Source organism: Tetrao urogallus, assembly GCF_951394365.1.
Source record: "Tetrao urogallus genome assembly, chromosome: 36".
Lineage (NCBI taxonomy): Eukaryota > Metazoa > Chordata > Aves > Galliformes > Phasianidae > Tetrao > Tetrao urogallus.
Genome location: NC_136849.1, coordinates 433,347 through 459,384, shown reverse-complemented (window position 1 = coordinate 459,384; position 26,038 = coordinate 433,347). Strand labels below are relative to the sequence as shown.

At 53.6% G+C, this 26,038-nt stretch overlaps 3 protein-coding genes across 4 annotated transcripts; 1 reads left to right on the top strand and 2 right to left on the bottom strand.

Moving 5' to 3' along the window:
• Positions 1-222: 222 nt before the first annotated feature.
• Positions 223-14,170, top strand: ATP13A1 (ATPase 13A1; the record flags this gene model as incomplete). 2 transcript variants are annotated; one of them, XM_079547975.1, is made up of 26 exons in its annotated part: positions 223-546; positions 1,388-1,477; positions 1,673-1,863; positions 2,272-2,344; positions 2,656-2,811; positions 3,643-3,712; positions 4,296-4,402; positions 4,987-5,116; positions 5,401-5,456; positions 6,064-6,190; positions 6,419-6,556; positions 7,084-7,204; positions 7,542-7,699; positions 8,081-8,256; positions 8,985-9,095; positions 9,677-9,802; positions 10,199-10,307; positions 10,495-10,694; positions 11,052-11,148; positions 11,556-11,737; positions 11,946-12,060; positions 12,321-12,517; positions 12,716-12,858; positions 13,377-13,488; positions 13,718-13,861; positions 14,060-14,170. In XM_079547975.1, the coding sequence occupies 26 exons, from the start codon at positions 223-225 to the stop codon at positions 14,168-14,170; spliced, it is 3,564 nt and encodes a 1,187-aa protein (XP_079404101.1). The 2 variants fall into 2 exon arrangements, with proteins under 2 accessions (XP_079404101.1, XP_079404100.1); XM_079547974.1 differs by having other exon boundaries at positions 11,556-11,749.
• Positions 14,171-14,754: 584 nt separating this feature from the next.
• On the bottom strand, positions 14,755-17,206 carry MVB12A (multivesicular body subunit 12A; the record flags this gene model as incomplete). The annotated part of the gene is made up of 9 exons (XM_079547948.1): positions 14,755-14,817; positions 14,905-14,955; positions 15,032-15,096; positions 15,309-15,406; positions 16,206-16,331; positions 16,515-16,641; positions 16,719-16,815; positions 16,921-17,010; positions 17,120-17,206. The coding sequence occupies 9 exons, from the start codon at positions 17,204-17,206 to the stop codon at positions 14,755-14,757; spliced, it is 804 nt and encodes a 267-aa protein (XP_079404074.1).
• A 277-nt stretch (positions 17,207-17,483) lies between these two features.
• On the bottom strand, positions 17,484-25,113 carry DSN1 (DSN1 component of MIS12 kinetochore complex; the record flags this gene model as incomplete). Its single annotated transcript, XM_079547953.1, has 12 exons — positions 17,484-17,569; positions 19,395-19,482; positions 19,762-19,909; positions 20,005-20,076; positions 21,611-21,670; positions 21,938-22,025; positions 22,313-22,385; positions 22,591-22,664; positions 23,763-24,005; positions 24,283-24,328; positions 24,961-24,997; positions 25,079-25,113. 12 exons carry the CDS (start codon positions 25,111-25,113, stop codon positions 17,484-17,486), a joined length of 1,050 nt encoding a protein of 349 aa, XP_079404079.1.
• Between the last annotated feature and the right edge of the window lie 925 nt (positions 25,114-26,038).

Sequence of the window (26,038 nt, the reverse complement as noted above, 5' to 3'; positions counted from 1 at the left end):
TGCGCAACCGCCAGCACCGCGGCACCGCGCATGCATTACTTCCCGCATCTCCTCACTGCGCGTGCGCAAAATTCCCGATCGCTGCCGTGGCTTTCTTTAGCGCACGCGCAGTCTTTGCCCCCTTCCCTCCAGCCTCACGCGCTCTCGCGTTGCCTACTGCGCAAGCGCGGCTTCTTCCTACCGGAAGCGGAAGTGCGCCGTCTGCAGGCGGTCCCTGGGAAGATGGCGGCGGCCGGCCCGGCTCCTGGCCCCGCGGACGAGCTGGTCTCGTCGGTGACGCTGTACCGCCGGCGGCCGCGGCTCCTCCACGGCACCGTGCTGCCCTTCGTGGCGGGGCTCTACCCGGCCTGGTTGTGGCTGTGGGGGCCGCGGGTGTGGGCAGCGTGGGGGGAAGCGGCGGCGGCGGAGGAGGAAGCGCAGGGCCCGGGCCCGGCTCCCCCTGAGGCCGCGCTGTTGGCGTTGGCCGCTATCGGCGTCCTTCATCTGCTGACGGCGCTCTCGGGGCTGTGGTCGGTGCACGCTCATTGCGCGCTCACGTGCGTTCGGGTGAGTTGGGAGGGGGGGGGGGAGGGGGAGGGCAAGGCGGTGATGCTCCGAGCCTGGAGGAGCCCGAGGACGGGCGTTGGGCGGTGTGAGGGGGCGGCTGGGGGGGGCCTTTGGGTCCTTCCAACCCAACCGTGCTGTGATTCTGCGGTTTGAGGGTCTTTAAGGAGCCTTCCAACCCATTATGTGGCTCTGTGGTCTTTAAGGACCTTCCCAACCCATTCCGTAGTTCTGTGATCTTTAAGGACCCTTCCAACCCATTATGTGGCTCTGTGATCTTTAAGGACCTTCCCAACCCACTCCATAGTTCTGTGATCTTTAAGGACCCTTCCAACCCATTATGTGGCTCTGTGATCTTTAAGGACCCTTCCAACCCATTATGTGGCTCTGTGATCTTTAAGGACCCTTCCAACCCATTATGTGGCTCTGTGATCTTTAAGGACCTTCCCAACCCATTCCATAGTTCTGTGATCTTTAAGGACCCTTCCTACCCAATCCGTGGCTCTGTGATCTTCAAGGACCCTTCCAACCCAAGCTGTTCCTCTCTTCTGTGTTCCATCTGTTGCTGAAGGACCACTGTTTGTCTGTTCTGCTGTAGCCCCATTTTACTGCCCCGTGTGTCCTGACCGCAGATCAAGTATTGAGTGCAGCTCCTTTGTTGGCGGGTTCCATTTTGAGGATGGATTCTCACAATCCTCACCTCAGCTCTGCAAAATAAAGCACCAAAAGACAAAGATTGCTTTGTTCTGCGTGTCTTGGTGTGATCCAGCAGGGCTTCCTTCGGCTTCTCACCGAAATCGGGGCTCTGTGATCTGCTTTGTGACGTGTTTGTGCTGTGTTTCAGGAACCCAGCCCTAAGAAAGCCACACTGGCTAAAGTTGTGCCAACCCCCAATAACGGATCTGTAGAACTGGTGCCGCTCCACAGAGACCAGGTGAGGCAGAGATGCAGAGCTGCTGTTCCTTTGCTCCTGGCTTAACTGGTTTGGGAAATGTCAGCTGTAGTCGGTCGCTACGGGGATGTCAAAGATCAAAGGCAGAATCCCGCAGCAGTGAGGAGACAAAGAGGGGTTGGGGTTTCTGTTCTTTCTGGTACACCTCCAGTAGTTGTTTTTGTTCTCTTTCTGCAGGATGAGGACGGGCAGGAGGCTCTCTCCTTTGAGTTTCAGAAAATCAAATACTCCTATGAGATAAACGGCAAGAAGCAGTTTCTTCCCGTGGCTTTCCCCGTGGAGCATCCGCTGCGTTATTACCAGAACGCCCGGGGCTATCAGGAGGACAAAGATATCCGAGCAGCTGAGAAGAAATATGGCACAAATAAGTAAGTTTTCCATGCGCAGATCTCTCTTTTTTGGAATGAGAGGGTAGGAAATGATCACAGAATCACAGAATTGTAGGGGTTGGAAGGGACCTCCAGAGATCATCGAGTCCAACCCCCCTGCCAAAGCAGGTTCCCTACACCAGGGACATGATCCCAAAGCGTCGGTCGCATAGCTGTGCTTTCAAATGTTTCCTCCTTGCCTTTGCTTGGCAGCTGTCAGGTTTGTCTTAAGGGCAGAGAACGGGAGATGGAAAGTAATTAAGTGCAGGGAATAATGGAAAGAAAATGGTGGGTCTCTGGGTGTTGTGAGGCAGGGGCTGCGGGTGGCTCCGGGTCGGGCTTTCGTTGAGAGCACAGAACTTTTAGGTTAATGAGGGTTCAATTAGTATTAATTTTTTGTTTCCTCAGGGCTGAGATGGTGGTGCCGGAATTCTTGGAGCTTTTTAAAGAAAGAGCTACAGCGCCGTTCTTCGTCTTCCAGGTAAAGCAGACAGACAGAAGGAGCTGCAAATACTTTGTTCTGCCACAAAAGGAGAGAATTCCTCGCAGGTTTGGGTGGCAGAATCACTTCTCTTAAATCCAAAGCTGTTCTCACCCTGTGACAGTGATTTATGTCACTGCTGTGGGAGCCATCTCCTTTCTGCCTAACGAGTTCCCGCGATCTGCTGTGGTTTTTCTCAGCTTCATGCAACCAAATGCATTCTCAGTTACGTGAGAAAGATGCCTGGAAATGGAAGGCTTTGGCTTTCTGAGCGAGACGAGAGCAATTTGTGTGCTGTGTTCTCCCTGCAGGTGTTCTGCGTGGGTCTGTGGTGCCTGGATGAGTATTGGTACTACAGCGTCTTCACCCTCTCCATGTTGGTGGCGTTCGAAGCTTCCCTGGTCCAGCAGCAAATGAGGAACATGTCGGAGATCCGAAAAATGGGCAACAAGCCCTACATGATCCAGGTAACCCTGGAAACGAACATGAGCCGACAGTGTGCCCAGGTGGCCAAGAAGGCCAATGGCAGCCTGGCTTGCATCAGAAACAGCGTTGCAAGCAGGAGGAGAGAGGTGATTGTTCCCCTGTATTCAGCACTGGTGGAGGCCGCACCTTGAGTACTGGGCCCCTCACTGCAAGAAAGATATTGAGGCCCTGGAACGCGTTCAAAGGAGGGCAACAAAGCTGGTGAGGGGTCTGGAGCACAGGGCTGATGAGGAGAGGCTGAAGGAGCTGGGAATGTTCAGCCTGGAGAAGAGGAGGCTCAGGGGAGACCTCATTGCTCTCTATAACTTCTGAAGGGAGGCTGCAGTGAGCTGGGGGTCGGCCTCTTCTCTCGTGTCATCAGTGATAGGAGCAGAGGGAATGGCTTCAAGCTACGGCAGGGGAGATTCAGGCTGGACATGAGGAAGAATTGCTTCTCAGAAAGGGTGGTCAGGCACTGGAATGGATGCACAGGGAGGTGGTGGAGGCACCGAGCCTGGGGGTGTTGAAGGAAAGGCTGGATGTTGTGTTGAGGGACGTGGTTCAGTGGGAGCTGTTGGGAACAGGTGAACGGTTGGACTGGATGAGCTTTGAGGTCTGTTCCAACCTTGGGGATTCTATGATTCTATGAACCCCGATCAGAGGGGAAATAATCACGGGCACTGAGGAATCGCTCCTGGGCAGTGCTGGAGGTTTGGACGCGGCTGTTAACAGAACTGCTGTTCCTTTTTCTCATCCTTGTCCTTTTCAGATGATGCCAGGAGTTGTGAAAACGCCTTTTTATCTTTACATTTTTTAAAATTATTTTTCTACAGGTCTACCGAAATCGGAAGTGGAGGCCCATTTCCAGCGACGAGATCATCCCAGGGGATATCGTCTCCATTGGTAATGCTTCCCGTGATCCAAAGCTGTTTTAAAACTGCGCTCCTCCTGATTCGTGAAGTGACATTGAGTGAAATCACACAGTGTAAAAATACCCAAATACCGAAAAATCCATCCTGGTTTTGGGCACTTTTGAGGGCTTTGGTTCATCGGTGCCGCAGCTGAGGGGTTCTAAGAGTTGATCTCTTCTTGTTGTCTTGAAGGAAGGTAGATCTCTAGATAAATCGTGGAGGAAGATGAAGAGTTTCCTTCTTGCTGACAGCACCTCCCTGGGAAGGAAGGGGGGAGGAATGGCAGGGCTCTGTCTCAGATGCGCTTCCCTTTTAAAGGTTCTTTCCCCGTCTTTGAAGCGTCAGTGGGAACGAAATGATTTGAATTGGGAACTTTTCCAGCCTCACCAGAGGCCAAATAACCTTCGGGGTTATTTGAGACACGGACTCAAGGGATAGAGTTGGCAGCCCAGGGGTGATTCAGACCTTTAGGAGCCTTCTGTATCTCAGCTAAACGGAAGGAGAGCCGTTCCCTTCCAGACAGCCACGCGTCGCTTCTGCCTCTCAGCTCCTGAGTTTTATTGTCTTCGTGGCAGGCCGATCTCCTCACGAAAACCTCGTGCCGTGTGATGTGCTGCTCCTACGCGGGAGGTGCATTGTGGACGAAGCGATGCTGACCGGAGAGTCTGTGCCGCAGATGAAGGTCTGTGTGAAACAATTCTGTTTTGTCCTGCTTGCAAAATAGAAATATCGAAGGCGTTGCAGTCAGGTGCACGTTGTCAGTTTCTCTGTGTGTGTGCTGGCGTGAGCAGCCTGGCCTGCTTGTTTTCATCTCCCTGTCAGCGATGGATGATTTCTGGTAAATGAGAACTGGAGGCCTGCTTGGTCTGGCTGCGTCTCCAGTCTTGGAGGCAGAACTACAAAGGCATGGCGTTGTCCTCCCACGCATTCCCCTGTCTGAATTCTTCTGGTTGGGTGGAGGTGGGAGGAATAAAGCGTAAAGAACTTCAAAACCCTTCTTGGTGCACCGAGGGGGGGGATGTGGAGATGATAAAGGAGCGATCTCAGAGCCTCCCTTGCTGAACTCGCTGTGCTGAGGGGGAACTGCATCTCCCACACTGGGATGTCTGGCTCCAAATCCAGAGCACGTGAATTCCTGGGTTCTCCTCGGGCTGCTTTTAGCTGGAGTGAAGCTGAGGGCGCCTCACGTGGGACGCGGAAAGAGAGGAGTGCTCCACGTTGAGTTGTCAATAGCAGTGAACCTGAGAGCTGAGCATTGTCCTGCAGGAGCCTGTGGAGGACCTCAGCCCAGAGCACGTTTTGGACATGCAGACGGATGCCCGGCTGCACATCATATTTGGTGGAACGAAGGTGGTGCAGCACATCCCACCCCAGAAAGCCAGCACGGGATTGAAACGTACGTACCCGTGCAAATTCCCTGTGTGAGAGGGCATGAAATGCTCGTGGATTAATTAATGGGGCTTCAATGCAACCTTTGGAGGTGGTTATTGAGTCGCTCTCCTCAACCTCATGCACCGCAATAGTGAGACTGCTGTTAGTTCCTCCTCAAGTTGACTTTATCCCCTTGCAAGCGAGAGGAACGCAAAGCTTTGAGCATAATTTCTCTATGATAAGCCCCCAAAAGACAGTGGACAGAAGGCAGTCAGAAGCTCATGGCCTTCAATCTTGCTCCCATTCCAGCTGTTGACAACGGATGCGTGGCGTACGCTTTGAGGACCGGCTTCAACACGTCTCAGGTAAGATGTGTGCATGCCTGCTCGCCTCTGTCAGCTCCCTCGTGGTGTTCATACGGTGCTTTCAGGAGTGAGGGAGCAGTGGGGGATGGAAATGGGGGCATCGCAGTGATGTGGGTGGGAGAGGAACAAAGGCAGCGTGCGAAAGGAGCGGGGTGGTGCGCGGTGCGGGAGCGTGGGAGCCAGGTTTTAGGGTTCAGGCTTTGTATCGAAATTTAAGCTCCACGTATTTTGTGATTATGGTCAGAAAAGGGTAATTGGAGCACGTTTGCAAGGGCTGCAGTTGCCAACGTCAGATTTTCCTTTTTTGGAAGTCGATAGAAAACGTAAGGATCCTTAAAAGCAATCACAGAATTGTAGGGGTTGGAAGGGATCTCTAGAGATCATCGTGTCCAACCCCCAACCAATGGTGAAGAGGGACTGAAGAACGGGTTTGGTGTTTTGACAAATCAGTGGGGTGGGGGACTGAAGGTTGCTGGTTCTTTGGAGGGTTACAGAGCTGGGACCAAAACAGCAGAGTGTGATTGTAAAACTGGGTTTTGTACACGTTTCTAACAAAGCAGTGCATGCTGCAGAGCTGGCTTCTTGCACTGAAGGCTGTTCTCCTCAGGGGAAGTTGCTACGTACAATCCTCTTCGGGGTGAAGAGAGTGACAGCCAATAACTTAGAGACCTTCATTTTCATCCTCTTCCTGCTGGTCTTCGCCGTCGCTGCCGCGTCGTACGTCTGGATCGAAGGTGAGCTTCTTCCTCACCTCCTCACAGGACCTGGCCCAGAGCTGTGGGAAGGACAGCTGTAATTTCTGAGAGTGTAGCTGGGTTGGGCTGCTCCGGTTTTCAGGGCCCACGCTGCATTCTGGCTGCTTTTCTCGGCCTCCCACAGCTCCTGCTAAGTAGGTGTGCTTCTCTGGGGCGCTGCCCTTCGTTCTGTGGGGCAGGAGGCACAGGACTTCTCTCACCCCACAGGTACCAAGGATCCCAGCAGGAATCGCTACAAGCTCTTCCTCGAGTGCACCTTGATACTGACGTCCGTTGTTCCACCTGAGCTTCCCATCGAGCTCTCCCTGGCCGTCAACACCTCCCTCATCGCTTTGGCCAAACTCTGTGAGTACCAAACAGAAGGCAGAAACAAAATGCTGGCTGCTTCTGCCTTCGGAGGGTCTTTCCAAGCCCTCCCAGCTGTGTGATTCTGCGATTGATTCGTACATCTGGAACTGTGGGGGATGTTGGTGGGTGTGAAATTGCTGTCAGCTCCTCCGTTTCTGCACTGCGGTGGTATCTGATGCGATGTTTGGGGCTGGTGGGTGGGAAAGGGGCTTGCTTCAACCCCAAAGGGGAGAACCGAGGGTTTGTGCTTTCAAGGGGGGTCCAAAAAGAGCCGAACCAAAGCGCTGACATGAATGCCTGCGTGCTCAGCAGCTTCCTATGTGTGCAGGAGGAAATTCACCATCTTCAGCGTGGGACGGCTTTGCTGCCAAATTGGTTTTAAAACACCACAGAAATTCAGAGCGGGGAGCTCACTGACTCCGAGTGCCGCATTGATACCTTTTGCCTCGCGTTGAAAAGCCGCTGAGCTCTCCCTGCTTTGCACCATCCGACCTGTAACAGAATTTCCCTCTTCTCCCTCTGAGATGTGTACTGCACAGAGCCCTTCCGCATCCCCTTTGCGGGCAAAGTGGAGGTTTGCTGCTTTGACAAAACCGGCACGTTGACCAGCGACCACCTGGTGGTGAGAGGAGTGGCTGGGCTCAGGTGGGTGCCTGAATTGAATCCTTCTGGTTTCCTCGTTTGTTTCCTCAGAGAGCAGAGAGATCTCTCGGCCCCTTTTATTGCGTGGCTGTTTACATGTGTTAATTCGGGCTCCTTTTTTGGAGTGCTCTGCTCGGATCTGTTCTGGAGAAGCGGCTGAGATGATGGGCATTGGCCAACACAGCTGGGCTTCCCACACCTTGCCATGAGTAGCTCTGCTGTTTGCCATCACAGAATATGAATTCTAGGGGGGAAGAATAGGCTGGGAAAAATCCCCAAATCTGTTTGAGAGCATCGGAACGGGGCTGTTAACACAGCCTTCTTCTTTGTTGTGCCGCAGGGATGGGAAGGAAGTGATGCCCGTCTCTGACATCCCTATAGAAACCCACCGAGCCATCGCTACGTGCCACTCGCTCGTGCAGTTGGATGATGGGACGTTGGTGGGGGATCCGTTGGAGAAGGCGATGCTGACGGCGGTGGACTGGACCCTGACCAAAGGTAAAAAAAAAACAAACCTTTATGCCTTTGTTCAGGGAGGATGGATGGCTGTTTTTTGCCAGATCTGAGCGTAGAATTACCTGATCTGCGGCTATTTCCCACGCCTCACGCTGACGTCTTGCAAATAGCAAATTCCGGGGCGCATTTGGGGCAGCAGAGATCCTCATGTTGCAGATTTAGGGGACAGTGAATAGCAAAAATCCACTCTCAGGGCTGTGGGTGTTCCCACTCTGGGTGGTGTCTTTAGTTCTGATAGTTCTCCATGCATTGGGGGTGGGATTCGCATTGCAGCAATGGAATCGTGACCGGGACCCGAAGGGGAGGGATGTTGCTTCTGCTACTGAGAAACCTTTCAGGATTTCCTGATCTCTTTGTTTCCAGATGAGAAAGTTTTCTCCAGAAGTATTAAAACTCAGGGACTGAAAATTCACCAGCGCTTTCATTTTGCCAGTGCCCTGAAAAGAATGTCTGTCTTGGCGTCGTATGAGAAGATCGGCGCCGCTGATCTCTGTTACATTGCAGCTGTGAAAGGGGCCCCGGAGACGCTGCACAAAATGGTGAGCGCAGCTCTCCAGGACGCCGAGGGCCTTCTGTGGCACGTGGGCTCGTGCCTTCATACCTCGCTTTCAACCCACCGAGTCTGGAAACTGGATGTGGTGGGATTGGGGGGTTTTTGTCCTGGAAGCCAGATTTGGGACGTAGAGAGTTTGTCCTGGAACCCGGGTGTGGGGATTTTGTCCTAGAACCCGGATTCGGGACGTGGAGATTTTTGTCCTGGAACCCAGAGGCAAGACAAGGACCTTGTCTTTGAACCCTGATAAAATCCCTTGGGGATTTTACCCTAATAGCTGGATGTGGGACAGAGGGATTCTGTCCTGGAACCTGGATGCAGGATGTGGGGATTTTGTCCTAGGACCTGGATGCGAGACAGAGGGATTCTATCCTGGAACCTGGGCTTGGGATGAGGGGATTTTGTCCTGAAACCCAGTCATAGGATGTGGGAATTTTACCCTAGAAGCTGGATTCAGGACATGGGGATTTTGTCTTTGTGAAGAGCGTGCCTTGAACCCAAACCCCACTGGAGGAGAGGGGGAATTCCAGCCTAACCCCAGTGCGGTGTGGGGATTCTGCCCTCTGCTCATACCCCACGCCTTCTGCTGGCACAAGTGGTTCCTCCACTTTTGCTCTCGTTTGAACAGGACCCCTCCCCTCACCATATTTAATACTGGAACATTCTACATCTTCGCGACGGCATTAATGTGACTTTTCCCCCCATTTTCTCCAGCTATCTCAGTGCCCAAGCAATTACCACGCTGTGCACACTGAAATCTCACACGAGGGGGCACGAGTGCTGGCCCTGGGCTACAAGGAACTGGGGCACCTCACTCACCAGCAGGTATGCTTTCTTTTTCAGCCTTCAGAGAAAAAAAAAAAATGGAGCTTAAATCCTTCGGTCTCTTAAAGCAAAAGAGAGACGGTGTGAGCTTGGTTGTGGAAGAGTGGGGGGGATCTTTGGGTTTGTGGATGCCCAAAACTGTCATAACTGCGTTGCTGTTTATAATCTGGACCTTCTGGGAAGAGCACGGCCTCAGTGAGGTGCTCCCAGTTTTATCTTCACCAAGCAATACTTCTGCTTTCCTGTCTGTAAAGCAACAGCTCTTCCCTCGTGGAAGCCCAGCGCTGAACTTCTTACCTGCAAACCTCCTGTTAGATGGGGATGAGAATGCACAACGCTTTTCAGGGCCATCTCTTCAGCTTTATCTCCAAGAGGTCTTCCCTGTAGAGCAGCTGGGGATGAGCTGGGGCTGATCTGTGCTTCTCAGAGCACAAATTTTCTCCCAGCTGATGCTTTCATCACAAAGAAGCACCCACCAGCAGACAAAACAGCGAAGCATCGGGCGGTGCTCCAGTTTTCACCAAATCAATCACAGAATCAATCACAGAATCAAAGGGTTTTCCCCCATTTTGCTGTGGCAGGTGCGAGAGATGAAGCGTGAAGCTCTGGAGTGTGACCTTCGCTTTGCTGGCTTCATTGTGGTTTCCTGCCCTCTCAAAACGGACTCCAGATCCGTCATCAGGGAGATCCAGAACGCGTCGCACCACGTAAGCATCGCAGGCAGCGACATCCTGGCCTCGCTGGCAGCTCGGGATGTGGAATTTTGGTGCCTTTGGAGTGAAGGCAAAGGGTTCCCGGTGATGAAGGCAGGGAAGCAGCGTGGATGTGGTGTTATTTTTGCAATGGGATTTGCTGTGGCCTGGAGAAAAAGCCTTTTTTGAAGGTGCCTCTCTGAGCTACACCTCATAGGGAACATGATGAACCCTGATGTAAATGTGTATGTTTGGTGGCCCTGCTAGGCAGGGGGGTTGGAACTACATGATCCTTGAGGTCCCTTCCAACCTGGGTGATTCTGTGATTCTGTGATCTCCAGCATCTCTGCTGAGCAGAACTCTTCTCAGTGCCCACAGAAATGACGTTGACCTCTTGTACTTTCCCCTCAGGTAGTGATGATAACAGGAGACAACCCTCTGACCGCCTGCCACGTGGCCAGGGAGCTGCACTTCCTCCAGAGGGAACACACACTCATTCTGCAGCCTCCTGCCAGCAAAGGTGACTGATTTCGTGCAGCAGTGGCTTCAGCAGCCAAATCCCTCCTGGAGCACTGCAGTCCCATACTACAAGCACGGCTGCTTGATGCCGATAACGAAAAGGGCTCGTCTGCTTTCCAGAGTCCCAGATAACCCTCTGTCCTCTGTCCCTCTCCGCGTTGGGATACGATGAGAGCTTCTCTTTGCAGATTCCACCTGGCAGTGGCAGTCCATCGACGGCGCCATCGTGTTCCCCATTTTGCCCACCTCCCTGCGGGAGCTGACGCAGCGCTACGACCTCTGCGTGACAGGGGAAGGTCTTTCTCACCTGCAGGCTCTGAACAGACAGCAGCTGCTGCGGCTCATCCCGCACATCCAAGTGTTTGCCAGAGTGGTGCCAAAGCAGAAGGTGAGAGATGTTGATAAAACCCAAATTTTGCTGGTTTGCCCGTGGGGATCATCTGGTGGGTAGCAGCAGCAGCAGCAGCGTTGCTCATGATTAATGCTAAAGCTGTTATCAGCCAACGAGCAAAACCTCTCACGCTATTCCGAGCCAGCTGGCAGCAAGAAACAGAGCTCAAGATGTGGGCTGTCATTATCCTGAAGGCACTGGGCCCATTTAGCTCCTAAAATTAAGACCTAGGGTGAACCTTTTGGAACATGGCTTGGAAGGCAATGAGTTCCCACCACACAGCAGCGCTCGGCCAAGGCGCATCGTCCAGCTCAGCTGCTCTGCCAATTCTCACCACACAGTTCTTTTGGGCAGGAATTTGTGATCACTACTTTGAAGAGCCTGGGCTATGTCACGCTGATGTGCGGGGATGGGACCAACGACGTCGGAGCTCTGAAACACGCGGATGTGGGTGAGTGCACTGCAGGACGCCCATGTGAGCGCCACTGAGTTTGGTGGCAGTTCCTAAACACAAAATCGATGTTAATTTCTCTTGTTTTGGGGTTGGAATTGATCTGACCAACATCGTTCAGGGGCAGAAAGCGAGATAAAGAAGGATCTCTGTGCTGGTGGAATACCTGCTGTGCACGTACAAGCAAGCAGTGGGATTTGGCTGCAAACACATCTTTATGGAAGGGAGATTCTTCCTAAGTCTCCCTTCTCCCTTTTCTCTTTTCAAAGCTTTTTTATTTCAACCAGTGTGAGAGGCCTGCAGTCACTCCATAACTGGCTGCACGCGTAGATTGCCATCAGGATTCCCGTTTGCCAGCAAAGGGAGCGCAGCATTCCACCCCACAGATCATGTTTTGCTTATTTCAGGAGTGGCTCTGCTGGCCAACGCTCCTGAGAGACTGCCTGAGAGGAAGAAGAGGCCTCGGGATGGTCCCAGTGAGTCCAGGCCCGCTGCAGCGCCGCTGGGGAGCGGGACGGTGAAGCCCACGTCGCGTGGTGCCAAGCACAGAGTCATGTCCCAGCGAGAGGAGCAGCTGGCCGTGCAGAGGGTCGGTAATGAGATGTCAAAAATCCCACTAATGCTTTTCTTTCCTTCTTGGTGTGCTGCTGGGGATGGAGAAAAGCAGCTCCTTGCTTTACTGGAGAGATCCCAAAGCTGTGCTGTGAGCACAGGGACTTCTCTTTGGCTTGGAAGAAGGAAGAGGGGAGGGCAGCGCTGTGAAGGTGTGCAACGTGCCTTTCTCTTCTGCCCTGCAGGAGCGGATCAGTCAGGTGCTGAAGGATTTGGAGGAGGACCGCGTGCCAGTGGTGAAGCTGGGTGATGCCAGCATCGCGGCCCCCTTCACCTCCAAGCTCTCCTCCATCCAGTGCAGTAAGTGCAGGCGGGAGCTGAGTGCGTGGTGCGGATCTCTGTGTGTCCCCATTCCACCAGTGGGATCGAGGAATAAGGGGAGGGGGAGCGTGGGATGGTGAGAAGCGCTCCCAAACGGACAGCTTTGCCTGTTTGCATGGTGGCGGGGTCTTTCCGTGCTGATCCTTTCCCCTGTACTGCTTCAGAAAAGGGCTGAGGCACAAAGCTCCCTCCCCAGAGCTCTTCTGTTCCGCTTCCAACCTCTTCCTCTTCCTCCTCAGTCTGCCACGTGATCAAGCAAGGTCGCTGCACGCTCGTGACGACGCTCCAGATGTTCAAGATCCTCGCCCTGAACGCCCTGATCCTGGCCTACAGCCAGAGCGTCCTCTACTTGGAAGGGGTGAAGTTCAGTGACTTCCAGGCCACCCTGCAGGGGCTGCTACTGGCTGGCTGCTTCCTTTTCATCTCCAGGTCAAAGGTACGGGGAAGGCAGCGTGTTGGGACAGCATCCGGTCCGTGTTTCTTGTATCAGGACTACTGCAAGAGTGCCCCTCTCCAAAATGAAGCTTGTTTTAATTAACAAACAAACCCAGAGTGGGGGAAAGCTGCACAGAGAGGTCTGAAACTCTGTAGGTCTGAAACTCTGTAGCCAACCCTGCTTGCTTTCTGCTCCCAGCCTTTGAAGACTCTGTCCAAGGAGCGCCCGCTGCCGAACATCTTCAATCTCTACACGGTGCTGACGGTGCTGCTGCAGTTCCTGGTGCATTTCCTCAGCCTCGTTTACCTGTACCGCGGTGCCCAGGTGCGCAGTGGTTCCAAGTAAGTGTCCCTTCCTCCAGCACAGGAGCAGCTCCTCCTAGAGCCGTTGTTAGCAAAGTATTACCAAAGGCCTCTTAAGATCATCAGCCATCGCCTCACGTCCCCATGAGCCACATCTGAGCTGTTCTCAAAGGAGGAGAGTGGAGAAAGCCAGCACGTGCTGCTCTTTCTCTGGGAAAAAAAAAACCACCAAAAAACCCACCAACGGAGGCACTGCTGGAAAGCCTTTAAAAAAAAAAAACAAACCTATTTTTTCCACTTGATTTTTGATGTGTGGCCAAGAGTTCCCTACGTTAGCAGGAGGGGTTGGACAGATGACCTCCAGCAGTTCCTCCCAACCCTTCCAGTGCTGCCATTCCCATGAGCTGTGCTTGCAGCAGGGTGCTATGAAAGCAGAGCGCTGTTGCCCGTCTGAATTTGTGCGTAATACCAAATAAATTGGGGTTGGGGAGGAGGGGAGTTTGGGGGGAAGCTTTGCTTGTGGTGATCCCACTCTGCAGCTCTGCTCTTTTTTTTAGACGGGAAGAGTTTGTGGATCTGTACAAGGAGTTTGAGCCCAGCCTGGTGAACAGCACCGTGTACATCATGTCCATGGCGATGCAGATGGCCACGTTTGCTATCAACTACAAGGCAAGCCACGCTTCGCTCACATCCAGAGGAGCAATTGTGCCACTGAAACAAAGCACTGCTCTTCTCTGATCGCAACCTACGGGTTGCTCGGTGCTCTGCAGAAGAAAGCTCCCACTTTCGGTTCGCGTTGGATCAAGCTGTGTGCCCCAAGCTCCTCCTTATCCCCTAACCTGAAATGTCCCACGAGCACAGCAGCACCTGCTGACAGTTCCTCCCCGCTGCGTTTTAGGGTCATCCCTTCATGGAGAGCCTGCAGGAGAACAAACCGCTGCTGTGGAGCATCATCCTCTCAGGGTTGGCCATCGTGGGGCTGCTCACGGGTTCGTCGCCTGAATTCAACGAACAGTTTGGGCTGGTGGAAATCCCTACTGAGGTGAGCGTGTGGTGCTTCGCTGTGCTCCCCCTGCAGCCCGTCCTCACACCGTTAAGGCTCTCACAGCCAGCAGAAAATAGCTTTAAGTAGAGCGTTCAGAGTAGCAGCAGCTGCAGAGGTTCACCGCTCAGCACCTTTTAGGTCTTGTGCAATGGAGGAAGGGGAGGACTGATGCTCACTGTTGCATTTGTTTCCCAGTTCAAGATCATTATCACGGAGGTGCTGCTGGCCGACTTCTTCCTTGCTTTGTTGGCGGACCGCATCCTTCAGTTCCTACTGGGGAGAGCAAAACTCAAAGTGCCTTCGTGAACACAGCGCCAGGGCCCTGCTGGGGGGCACCCCAAAAATCATCCCTATGATTTGAGAGCAGCTCTTGAGCTCCGGGGAGAGTTTCCTCCCATCTCACGTGGAAATCACTTCTGTGAAATGACTTTTTGGTGTTCCCAGGACGCAGCGCCCGGTGGGAGTTTTGTACTGCCCCGCTCCAGGAGACGTTTACAGAATTTGGTAACTAAAAAGTCAAGCCTGAAGTATTTTGAAATGTGGCTGGGACTTCCTTTGTGATATTTTTAATGGGGAGTATACATAGAAAGGAGGATGAGGCTCAAAGGTGACACCCAGAAACACTAAAATGCAGCAGGAGTTGACGTTCAGAGCAGAGCTGTAGTGGAGAAGAAACACCGTCATAAACACACCCATACAGCCCCACACGCTTCAAATCACAGAAGCACCAGGAACTCCTCTATCGCAGCCGCGCGTCCCGAAAACATTACGAAAATACTTTGGCAGGCGATGAGAGAAACGCCTTTATTGTCATCCCTCAGCACTTCCTGTAATTGGATCTTAATTAGGGAGGGGGTCAGTGCTTCACGTCCTCGTGGCACTGAGTGCTGTCAGCAAATGGAAGGAGGGAGGCGAGCGGCCGCCGTCCGTTCCACTACAAAGGTGTAGTTGTACTGGAAACGAGCAGAGAAAAAGGGTGGGATTTGGGAAATTCAGAGCGTTGCCATCACTCACCCCTAGAGAAGGAGGTGTTTAATTACCTCTTTCTCAATGTCAGCGAGCGATTTGACAGTCAGGTCAGTGAGAATGGCCTGAAACGAAATGGGTTTTCAGTTGTGAGGTGGGATGGGGAACAACAGAACGGCAGCAGCTGGAAGGATCACTCACATTGCTGTCGGATTTGGGGCTGCGCTCGAATTTGGGGTGTAGTGTGAAAGGGACTCCATCCATTGCTGGAAAGAGAAGGGGCAGAGATTTTAATAGCAACAAAGGAGCCACTCTGAAATCCAGCGCTGCGTTGAGCAGGTGAGGGCTTTCAGGAAAGGAGAAAGAAGGCTCACTAAAAGAAAGCTCTACAATCTGTGTTCCAGTGTTTAAAAGGAACAGAACTCCTTCAGCAGGGGAAGTTGCTTTGTGCAGCTTTATGGTACAGAGGAACGGGTACCTGAGAGGTTGTAGATGCTGGAGCCGTCATCGGCCGAGTTGTGCAGTGTGAAGGAAGCACGCCTGGAGGCAGAGCGAGCCACGGGCTTCTCTGGTGACCTATGGAATTAATATCATGGAATGACAGATCCACAGGGGCTGAAGGGACCTCTGGAGCTCCCCCAGTCTGACTTCCCCTAAAGCAGTTCCCTATCCCTGCAGCATAGTGCCCAGGGTCACATCCAGGTAGGTCCGAATCTCTCTGTGGAAGGACACCCCACCACCTCTGTGGGTAGCTGTGCCAAGGCTCTGCCACTCGCACAGCACAGAACTTCTCTTTCCTGCTCAGATGGAAATCCCTGATCTCTGCTTTGTGCCCTCTGTCTTGTCACTAGGGCCCACCAAACGCAGCCCAGCCCCATCCTGCTGCCCCCCCCACCTTCTCAGATCCCTCTCAGCCTTCTCCTCCCCAGCTGCACAGCCCCAGGCCTCTCAGCCTGTCCCCACCAGGAGGTGCTCCAGGCCCCCAGCATCTCTGCAGCCTCCGCTGGGCTCAGTTCCCCATCAGCCCTGACCTGGGGAGCCCAGTACTGGGCCCAGTGCTCCAAGTCGGCCTCCCCAGTGCAGAGCACCTAGCTGGTCATACTTTGGGCAAAGCATCCCAGGGTTCTGTTGGCCTTCTTGGCCACCAGGACCCCCCAGGTCCTTCCCCACAGAGCTCTTTCCCATCAGCTCAGTCCCAATTCAGACCAACGGTTACAGCTGTTTTTCCCCAGGTGTCCCTCATTTGGACACTGCTCATTTAGTCAGCACACAGCTGACCCTCATTAACAGATAATGAACCACAAAGCCTTAACACCATGTAGCAGCAGGACCTGCTCCCAGCTCCAGGTAGGAGATGAGGTCAATGTATACGTACTGCTGTTCAGAATCAGCCAAGGAGAGCTGCTTCAGCCCCAGGCTAACTGTCCTGGGCTTGGGGACAGGAGGGCTGCATTTGGGAAGAGCTCCTTTCTTACACCAGATGGCAAAGCTACCGATTTCCCTAGAGGAAGAAAAGAAAATGGTTAAAAACAACAAAAATGGGGAAACTGAACATTTTGGAACAGGAAAAAGGGCGAGAACGCAGGAAGAAGGGGGGAATAGGGCCAAACGATGGCAGGTAGCCCATTATTTGTGCATTTATTTTGTGCTTTGGGGGACTGGGGGGGTTGGTTTCTTCTTTTACCCGATCTTCATGTACTGTGGCACAGCTCTACTCTTCCCACTCAGTTTGATGTCAAACACGGCTGTCTCAGCAGCCACACGGGGCTGCAACCTCACATAGAGCCTCTTCTTACGGGATGCACCGGAACCTGGGGGATGAAACAGGAGCCCACAAATGAGGACGGAGCTCCGCCAAACCCCACAGCTCCTTCCCAAAGGCACTTACGAGGCTCCGGGAACTCGGGGGCGCGGCTGTAGCCCGTGGGCTGCGGACTTCGGTCGCTCAGCACCAGGACATCCGTCACCACAGAGCCAGCCGAGCCCTGCGGGGGCCCAGAGCTCAGGAGGGGCCGCGGGATCGGGCCCAGAGCACAGGAGGGACCCCTGGATCCGCCCCACCGCCCGATTTTGCCCAATTTTCACCGTACCGGAGCTGCGGTGCTCACACACAGGTACCCGCCCTTGTGCCCGAAGCCTTTGCCCAGGTTGGCCGCGCTGCCCTCGACGCTGGTGGCGATCTGTGGGGTGCGCACAGGGTGAGGGCCGGGCCGCATCGGAGCCTCCCCTCGAATTGCAGCCTCACCCTCGTCTTGCAGCCTCCCGTCGGGCCGCGGCTTCCCATCGTACCACGCTCCAGCCCGCTGGAGCCGCCTCGGGTCCCGCCGCCCAGCCCACACCGCTCAGCGGAGCACCTTCCTCCTCCGCCGCCGCCATCATGGCCGCCTCCTCGCTGAGGTAAAAAGGGGCGGAGCGTCACCGCGGCGCTCCTCGCTCTGCTACTGGCTGGCGCAGAGCGCGGAACGAAATGATTGGAGGCCGCGTTTCGAGCGACGCGCGGAGCGACCAACGAGAAGCGTTGCGTTGAACGCCCTCCCCCAACGCTTTCAAACGCGGAAGCGGGAAGCAGGCGGAGACGGCGCGCATGCGCAGTTCGCCCACTCGGGGCCGTTTATTGGGAGCGCCGCACCCGCAGCGCCGCATTCAGCTCCATTCAGCCCTCCGGCGGTGCTTTTCGGCCCGGGGCTGCGATCAGCTTCCGCACCGGTGAGTTTTCCAGCTGGCGGAAGGTCCGTGCGGCTGCAGGAGATGGGCGCAGAGAGCTGAGTCACCTCTAATGGGACGCAGCATCAACCAGGCACGGACACGATGTCACCTCCCATAGGGACATGATGTCACCCAGCATCACTCCATGGGGACACAACGTCACTCACACAGGGACACAACATCACCCCTGTGAGGACAAAGTGTCCCCACCCCCTCAAGGGATACAGTGTCACCCACACAAGGACACAATGCCACCCCCCATAGGGACATGGCCTCACTCACCCCAGGGACAGTGTCACCCCCCATAGGGACACAGCATCACCCACACAGTGACACAGCGTCACCCCCTGGGGACGCAATGCCACCCCCAAAGGGACACAGCATCATCCCCCATTGGGACATGTTACCCACACAGGGACACAACATACCCCCCTCCTTCCCCCTCGCCCCCCCAGAGACACAATGCCACCCACAAAGGGACACAGTGTCACCCCCCATAGGGACACAATAGTGTCTGCCCCCATCCAGAGGCACAGTCACTCCGCACTGGGACACAGCATCACCCACACAGGGATACAACATCACCCCCCATGGGGACAAAGTGTCACCCCCCTCCTCACCTCCCCCCAGGGACACAGTGCCACCCACAAAGGGACACACTGTCACCCCCCCCCCCCATCCTGAGGCACAGTCACTCCACATTGGGACACAGCATCACCCCCCATGGGGACAAAGCGTCACCCATACAGGGTCCCACACAAGGACACAATGTCACCCCCCCTTGGGACATGGCATCACTCACCCCAGTGACACAGCGTCACCCCATGGGGACGCAATGCCACCCCCAAAGGGACACAGCATCATCCCCCATTGGGACATGTTACCCACACAGGGATACAACATCACCCCCCTCCTTCCCCCTCACCCCCCCAGAGACACAATGCCACCCACAAAGGGACACAGTGTCACCCCCCATAGGGACACAATAGTGTCTGCCCCCATCCAGAGGCACAGTCACTCCGCACTGGGACACAGCATCACCCACACAGGGACACAACATCACCCCCCATGGGGACAAAGTGTCACCCCCCTCCTCACCTCCCCCCAGGGACACAGTGCCACCCACAAAGGGACACACTGTCACCCCCCCCCCCATCCTGAGGCACAGTCACTCCACATTGGGACACAGCATCACCCCCCATGGGGACAAAGTGTCACCCATACAGGGTCCCACACAAGGACACAATGTCACCCCCCCTTGGGACATGGCATCACTCACCCCAGTGACACAGCGTCACCCCATGGGGACACAATGCCACCCCCAAAGGGACACAGCATCATCCCCCATTGGGACATATTACCCACACAGGGACACAACATCACCCCCCTCCTTCCCCCTCACCCCCCCCCCAGGGACACAATGCCACCCATAAAGGGACACAGTGCCACCCCCCATAGGGACACAATGTCACCCCCACCATCCAGAGGCACAGTCACTCCGCACTGGGACACAGCATCACCCTCACAGGGACACAACATCACCCCCCATGGGGACAAAGTGTCACCCATACAGGGTCCCACACAAGGACACAATGTCACCCCCCCTTGGGACATGGCGTCACTCGCCCCAGGGACACAGCGTCACCCCATGGGGACGCAATGCCACCCCCAAAGGGACACAGCATCATCCCCCATTGGGACATGTTACCCACACAGGGATACAACATCACCCCCCTCCTTCCCCCTCACCCCCACCCCAGAGACACAATGCCACCCACAAAGGGACACAGTGCCACCCCCCATAGGGACACAGTGTCACCCCCCCTGGGGACACACTGGGGGGGGGCCCTGAGCTCACCCAGCTGCTCAGACAGCCCCCGCAGGTACTCCCTGCTGTCCTCACTGAAAGCCCGCACCAATTTCGCCGCCTGCTGCATTTCATCGAGCTGTAAAACAGCAATAATTAAAAAAAAAAAAGCAACATTAATTACTCACGCCGTTAATCGCCAAGGGGAAAGGCAGAGAGATGCATTAAGTGCAAGGTGTTTATTAAGAGGATGAAAACAGAGCCTGTAGTAGGGAGAAGCTGGCAACGTTCCTGGGGCCGATCCTTCTGCTTTAGGATGTCTGACATCACCCAGTAAAACCCACCCCAATTACCATCATTAATTAAAGGGCAAACTTTTCTCGCTCCGAACGAACCCACGCTTTGACAGGGGACTCACCACCAGCTCCATGCAGCTCAGCATCTCTCCCTGCTCATCCAGCATCCTCTGGTAATTGGGTTTGGTGCTGAGCACCTCAGCCTGCGATGTCTGCAGGTAATTGGGAGGCTCTTCCCGGCCCTGTTTGCTCCTGCACTCCTCCAGCTGCCTGGAAGACAAAGCATTTATCTGTTGCACAAAGGACAATTCTGCTTTTTGTTTTTATTTTATTTTTCCATCCAAAGGTTTTGCCACAATTCGTACCTGGATGTTTCCTCTGCATCCTTCTGGTAGCGCTGCAGGAGTTCATCCCACGCCTGGCATTCAGCTGAAAACCTACAGGGCAGAAAGCATTGCTGGCACCATGGAAGGAAGGGATGCCACCAAAAGCTGAGCCTGGGTGAATCTAATGAGGTTCAACACAGGAAGATGCAAAGTTTTGCATTTGGGAAAGAGGAATCCCAGGTGCAGAGTGAGAGGAGCAGTTCTGCAGAGCAGCCCTGAGGGATCCGGGGGGTGAAAAGCTGAACGTGAGGCAGCAGTGTGTGATTACAGCTTGGAAAGCAAATGGGATCCTGGGATGGGGGATGGAGAGGGGGTCAATTCCACTGCTCTGCCCTTGTGAGGCCTCATCTGGAGTATTGCAGCCAGGTGTGGGGGTCTGAATGCAAAATAAAGCTGTTGGAGAGGAGGGGCACTGAGATGGGCAGAGGCTGCAGCAACTCCCATACGAAGACAAGCTGAGGGAGCTGGGTTTATTCAGCCTGGAGAAGAGGAGGCTGCTCTTCAGTGCAGCTTTCCAGTACCTGAAGGAAGCCTATAAACAGGTGGGGAGTCGAGTCTTTGAGAGGGTGGATAACAGCAGGACCAGGGGAAATGGTTTGAAGCTGAAGGAGGGCAGATTGAGGTCGGATGTCAGGGGAAAGTTTTTTACTATGAGAGCGGTGAGGTGCTGGAACAGCTGCACAGCAAGGCTGTGGGTGCCCCAGCCAGCCCTGGATTCAAGGCCAGCTTGGATGGGCCCTGGGCAGCCTGGTGCAGTGTTTGATACGGAGGTTGGTGGCCTTGCATGCAGCAGGGGGGGTGGAGCTTCGTGATCCTCGAGGTCCCTTCCAACCCAAGCCATCCTATGGTTCTATGAAGGACAAGAGTGGGTCTGCACGCAGCAGGAATCCCCTCTGTGGGGTTTAAATTGCAACACACAGCAGGAATCCCCTCTGTGGGGTTTAAATTGCAACACACGGCAGGAATCCCCTCTGTGGGGTTTAAATTGCAACACACGGCAGGAATCCCCTCTGTGGGGTTTGAATTGCAACATGCACCAGGAATCCCCTCTGTGGGGTTCGAATTGCAACACGCAGCAGGAATCCCCTCTGTGGGGTTCAAATTGCAACACGCAGCAGGAATCCCCTCTGTGGGGTTCAAATTGCAACACACGGCAGGAATCCCCTCTGTGGGGTTTGAATTGCAACATGCACCAGGAATCCCCTCTGTGGGGTTCGAATTGCAACACGCAGCAGGAATCCCCTCTGTGGGGTTCAAATTGCAACATGCAGCAGGAATCCCCTCTGTGGGGTTCAAATTGCAACACGCAGCAGGAATCCCCTCTGTGGGGTTCGAATTGCAACACGCAGCAGGGATCCCCTCTGTGGGGTTTAAATTGCAACATGCAGCAGGGATCCCCTCTGTGGGGTTTGAATTGCAACACGCAGCAGGAATCCCCTCTGTGGGGTTTAAATTGCAACACGCAGCAGGAATCCCCTCTGTGGGGTTTAAATTGCAACGCAGGCACACGGAAAGTGAACTGCAGAGAAATAACACACCAAAAAAAAACGCCTTTTAGAAAGGCAGGAAAATCAGCAGCCCTCACCTGGCAATGCACTCCTTTGCTTTGCACACCGATTCATCCGAAACAGAGTCCGAGGGATCCCTGAAGCAGAGATGCAGAGAGATGAAAAGTGTTTGTGCATCTCACACACACACAAACCACACAGGGCTCTGCAAACGATTAAAACCACACAGAGACTTTTTGTCTTTTAGACCACCTCAAAAAAATAAATTAATATTCCCTTTAAATATCCACCATGATGTTCCAGTAACATCATCAGCCCCAAAATGCCTCGTTTACTGTTTGGGAATGGGATATTGAGGCAGGAAAACCTGAAAAACAACAAATAGTGGCCTGGAAGTTCCTTACCCTTCAGCTTTCTCCACGCAGCTCTGCAGGGTTCCATCCAGCTTCAGTTTCTCTATGTATCTCTTCAGGTCTTCTGAAACTGAACTCACTGGAGGTGGAAAACAGAGCCATGTGAGCAGCTCTTACACCAACTGCCCGCTAATTGCTGAAGAGCAGAGCAGAAAGCCAGCTTGGTCCCTCGTCTGAAGGTGTTCAGCTGTCATTTGTGCTGATCTCTGTGATCATAGCTTAATTAAACATCCCTCACAGAAACTCAGGTGATACCAGCAACGCCGGATCCTTCTTCCCCAAGCCAGCAGATCTCACCTTAACAGCACCCCAATGGAAAGCTGTGCTTCTCACCTCTTTTATAACACACAAAAACCACAAACTCACCGTTGGCTTTGAAAGCCTCGGGACTGAAGCCTTCTGTCTGCTCCAAGATGTGCTCGAGTTTCTGCGCAGAGAACTACGAGAACACAGAGATTTCATCACCCCAAAGCTGTCTGTGCTGCGGGACCCCATGAAAGCTTGAAATTTAACTGTGTGTTTGTAGGAAGATTCGTTACTGAAGGAGAAATTAATTCCTCCTCTTTTCTGATCCCAATTCTACAGAGCAGAACATAAATGGAAGGTCAGAAAAATATCGTGCTTGGGCAACAGGGGGGGCTGACCTGGAAGCTGGATAAGAGCAGCATAGAGAGGCGTTCTGTTTCTGGCAGGTCAAGGCTGATGGCTTGGCTCAGTGCTGAAAAACGAGAACAAAATTACTGAGGAATGAGTTGACACCAATCCACGAGCACAGAAATGTTCTCAAAAGACACCAAAAATGGGTTTTGTTAGAGGTGAGGGGCGCGGGAGGGAAAGGAGGAAGGGAGATTTCCTAAGAGGGCAAATTCTACTTGAAGTTCAGCTGCTGAAAGAAAGAGGAAGCAAATGTTGGCTCATGGAAGCCCGTAACAAACTCATGGGAGAACGGCTTTAAGGCGAAGGAGGAGATTTGGGGGGGGGGAAATCCTTCACCCAGATGGAGCTCAGGAGCTGGCACTGCTGTGGGAGCCCCATCCCTGCCCAAGGGTCTGTGACCTTTAAGGACCTTTCCAACCCATTTAGAATTCTGTGGTTCTGTGACCTTTAAGGACCTTTTCAAACCAAACCATTCTCTGCTTCCATGACCTTTAAGGACCCTTCCAACCCAACCCATTCCAGAATTCTCTGGTTCTACGACCTTTAAGGACCCTTCCAACCCAACCCATTTAGAATTCTCTGCTTCCACCTTTAAGGACCCTTCCAACCCAACCCATTCCAGAATTCTCTGCTTCCATGACCTTTAAGGTCCCTTCCAACCCAACCCATTTAGAATTCTCTGCTTCCATGACCTTTAAGGACCCTTCCAATCCAACCCATTCCAGAATTCTCTGCTTCCACGACCTTTAAGGACGCTTCCAACCCAACCCATTCTAGAATTTTCTGCTTCCATGACCTTTAAGGTCCCTTCCAACCCAACCCATTTAGAATTCTCTGCTTCCATGACTTTTAAGGACCCTTCCAACCCAACCCATTCCAGAATTCTCTGCTTCCACGACCTTTAAGGACCCTTCCAACCCAACCCATTCTAGAATTCTCTGCTTCCACGACCTTTAAGGATGCTTCCAACCCAACCCATTCTAGAATTCTCTGCTTCCATGACCTTTAAGGACCCTTCCAACCCAACCCATTCCATGCCTCCATAACCTTTAGAGTTCCTTCCAACCCAAACCATTCTGTGGTTCTATGACCTTTAAGGACCTTTCCAACCCATCCTACGGTTCTCAAGAGACTTTGACAAAGGCAGAACAGCACCTGCCTGTAACATCCTCATGAAAAGGAGGCAGAGATTTCCGGCGTTTCGTCCCCTTCAGGCTCGACCGACGCCAAGAGCGGCGTTTGGTTTGAGAACTGCTGGTGTTTTGGCTTTTCTCAGGACTTGGGCTCTCACGAGATGTTTTTCCTGCAGCTGCTTCAGGAGTAACATTCTCCTGACTTACAGCAGCGAGGTCAGTTGGCTTTGGAGGTTCCTCAAGATCTTTCTTCTCTCCAGGGTGAGGTTCTGTGAAAAACAGGCATAATCAACATTTAAGTATTAAAGAACCATTGAATATCCTTAATTAGAAGAATCCCACAAGGATCGCAGAATCATCAGGGTTGGAAGCGACCTCTGGAGATTACTGAATCCAACACACCTCAGCCCCATCCCTGCCAAAACCAGTTCCCTACAGCAGATTGAGCACTAAAGCGTTCAGGTGGGTCTGAATATCCCCAAGGAATGAGACAGCCCCAGCTCTGGGCCACCCTCACAACACAGGAGTTCCCTCACTCACACCTACCTGGAGCACCCCCATCTGCTGTAAGGAAGGATCCGGTGAGAGAAGTCTGTGGGAAGAACATTTCTGTAGGCATTAAGGGGCTTGAAGTGAGATGGCCCCCATTGCTCCCTCAGGCTCTGAGCCCCCAGAACCCCCTCAATCCCCCCCCATTCCTCTCAAACTCCCCCAGTCTCCCTCTGCCTCCTCACATCAGACCTGATAAGCTCAGACCCCCCCCAGGCCCCTTAAGGGGGCCCTAAGGCCCCTCCAGCCCCCCCTCAGACTCCTCACACAGGCCCTGAGGTCGCTCAGACCCTCCCAGCCCCCTCAGAGGCCCTGAGGGATCCTCAAATCCCCTCATCCTCCTCACACAGGCCCCAAAGCCCCCTCAGAGAGGCCCCAAACCTCCTCAGACCCTCCCAGCCCCCATTTAAGAGGCCTCAAGGCCCCCTCAGACCACCCCAACCCCCTCTGCCTTCTCACGCAGGCCCCAAGGACCCCTCAGATCCCCCCCCGCCCCCTCAAAAGGACATCAATGCCCCCTCAGACCCTGCCATCCCCCCTCATCCTCCTCACACCAGGCCCAACGCCCCCTCACACCACCCCATTCCGCTCCGAGAAGTTCCGAGGCCCCCTCAGACCCTCCCATCCCCCCTCATCCTCCTCACACAGGCTCCGAGCCCCCCGCCCACCTCTCACCTCCAGCCCCGCCGCTCTCTGCCGCCTCTCCTCGGACCTGCAAGAAGCTTTCGGTCGGGTTACGGCAACCGGACTCCCTCTTCCACCCCCTCCATCCCCGGCCCACAGCATCACTTACCGAAGCCGACGGCATCCCTCCGAACGCGCCTCCATGGCGACTTCCCGCGCGGGAGCGACCGTTGCGCGCAATGCACGCCGGGAAATGGCGGCGCCCTGTGAGGAGTGAGCATGCGCACAGGAGAGACCAGGGCTGCGCGCATGCGCACAAAACACCGCTACCGTGAGTGCGCATGCCCACAAAGCGGCATAGCTCTGCGCATGCGTTCCGTGGGAGCGCGCATGCGCGCACCGCGCCTCCATGGATCTCGCGCATACGCAGTAGATTCGCCACGCCCCCCCGGTGCCCGCAGCGGGAGAGAACTAAAGTAATAAAAATATCCACCAAAAAAAATAAAAAATAAAAAAAAAAAAAAGGCTTTGGAAGTTTATTATCTTTGATAAAACCTCGCCTGAAAGAGGAGGGCTTTACGTGTTAACAGCGGTGGGAATGCACAAAAAACGGGGGGGAGGGGGAAGGGGGAGGTTTAAGCCGCGTTCTGCTCAATGAGCTCAGCGTGGGTAAGAAAAGCTGATTTTCCTCTACAAAATTACAACAGCGAGGGTTTAAACGCCTACAGTTACAATACGAGGGGTTAATCGTTAGCATCTATCAGCTCAAACGGAAATCTCGTCATAAAAAACTTTGTGGAAATTAAAATAAGTCCTTTTTTTTTTTTTTTTCCTGGTTTTCTTCTAGAAGAGACACTGAGTTTCTTACCATAAAATCGATATTAAAAACAAAAACAACCAAAAAAAAAAAAAAAAGAAAAAGAAAAAGAAAATGAAAACCAACCCCAAATTTGGTTAGGAAGAAGGAAGCAAGTTCTTCGAGAACAATTTCACATCCCATAATAAGTAAAAAGAACTCAGCTGAGAGGTAGAGAGGTGTCGTAATCATCGTCACAATCTTCTATTGGTTCCAGGGTTTGGCTGAGGTAATTAGCTGTGTGTCACGTTAAGAGTATCGGCGAAAAGAGCA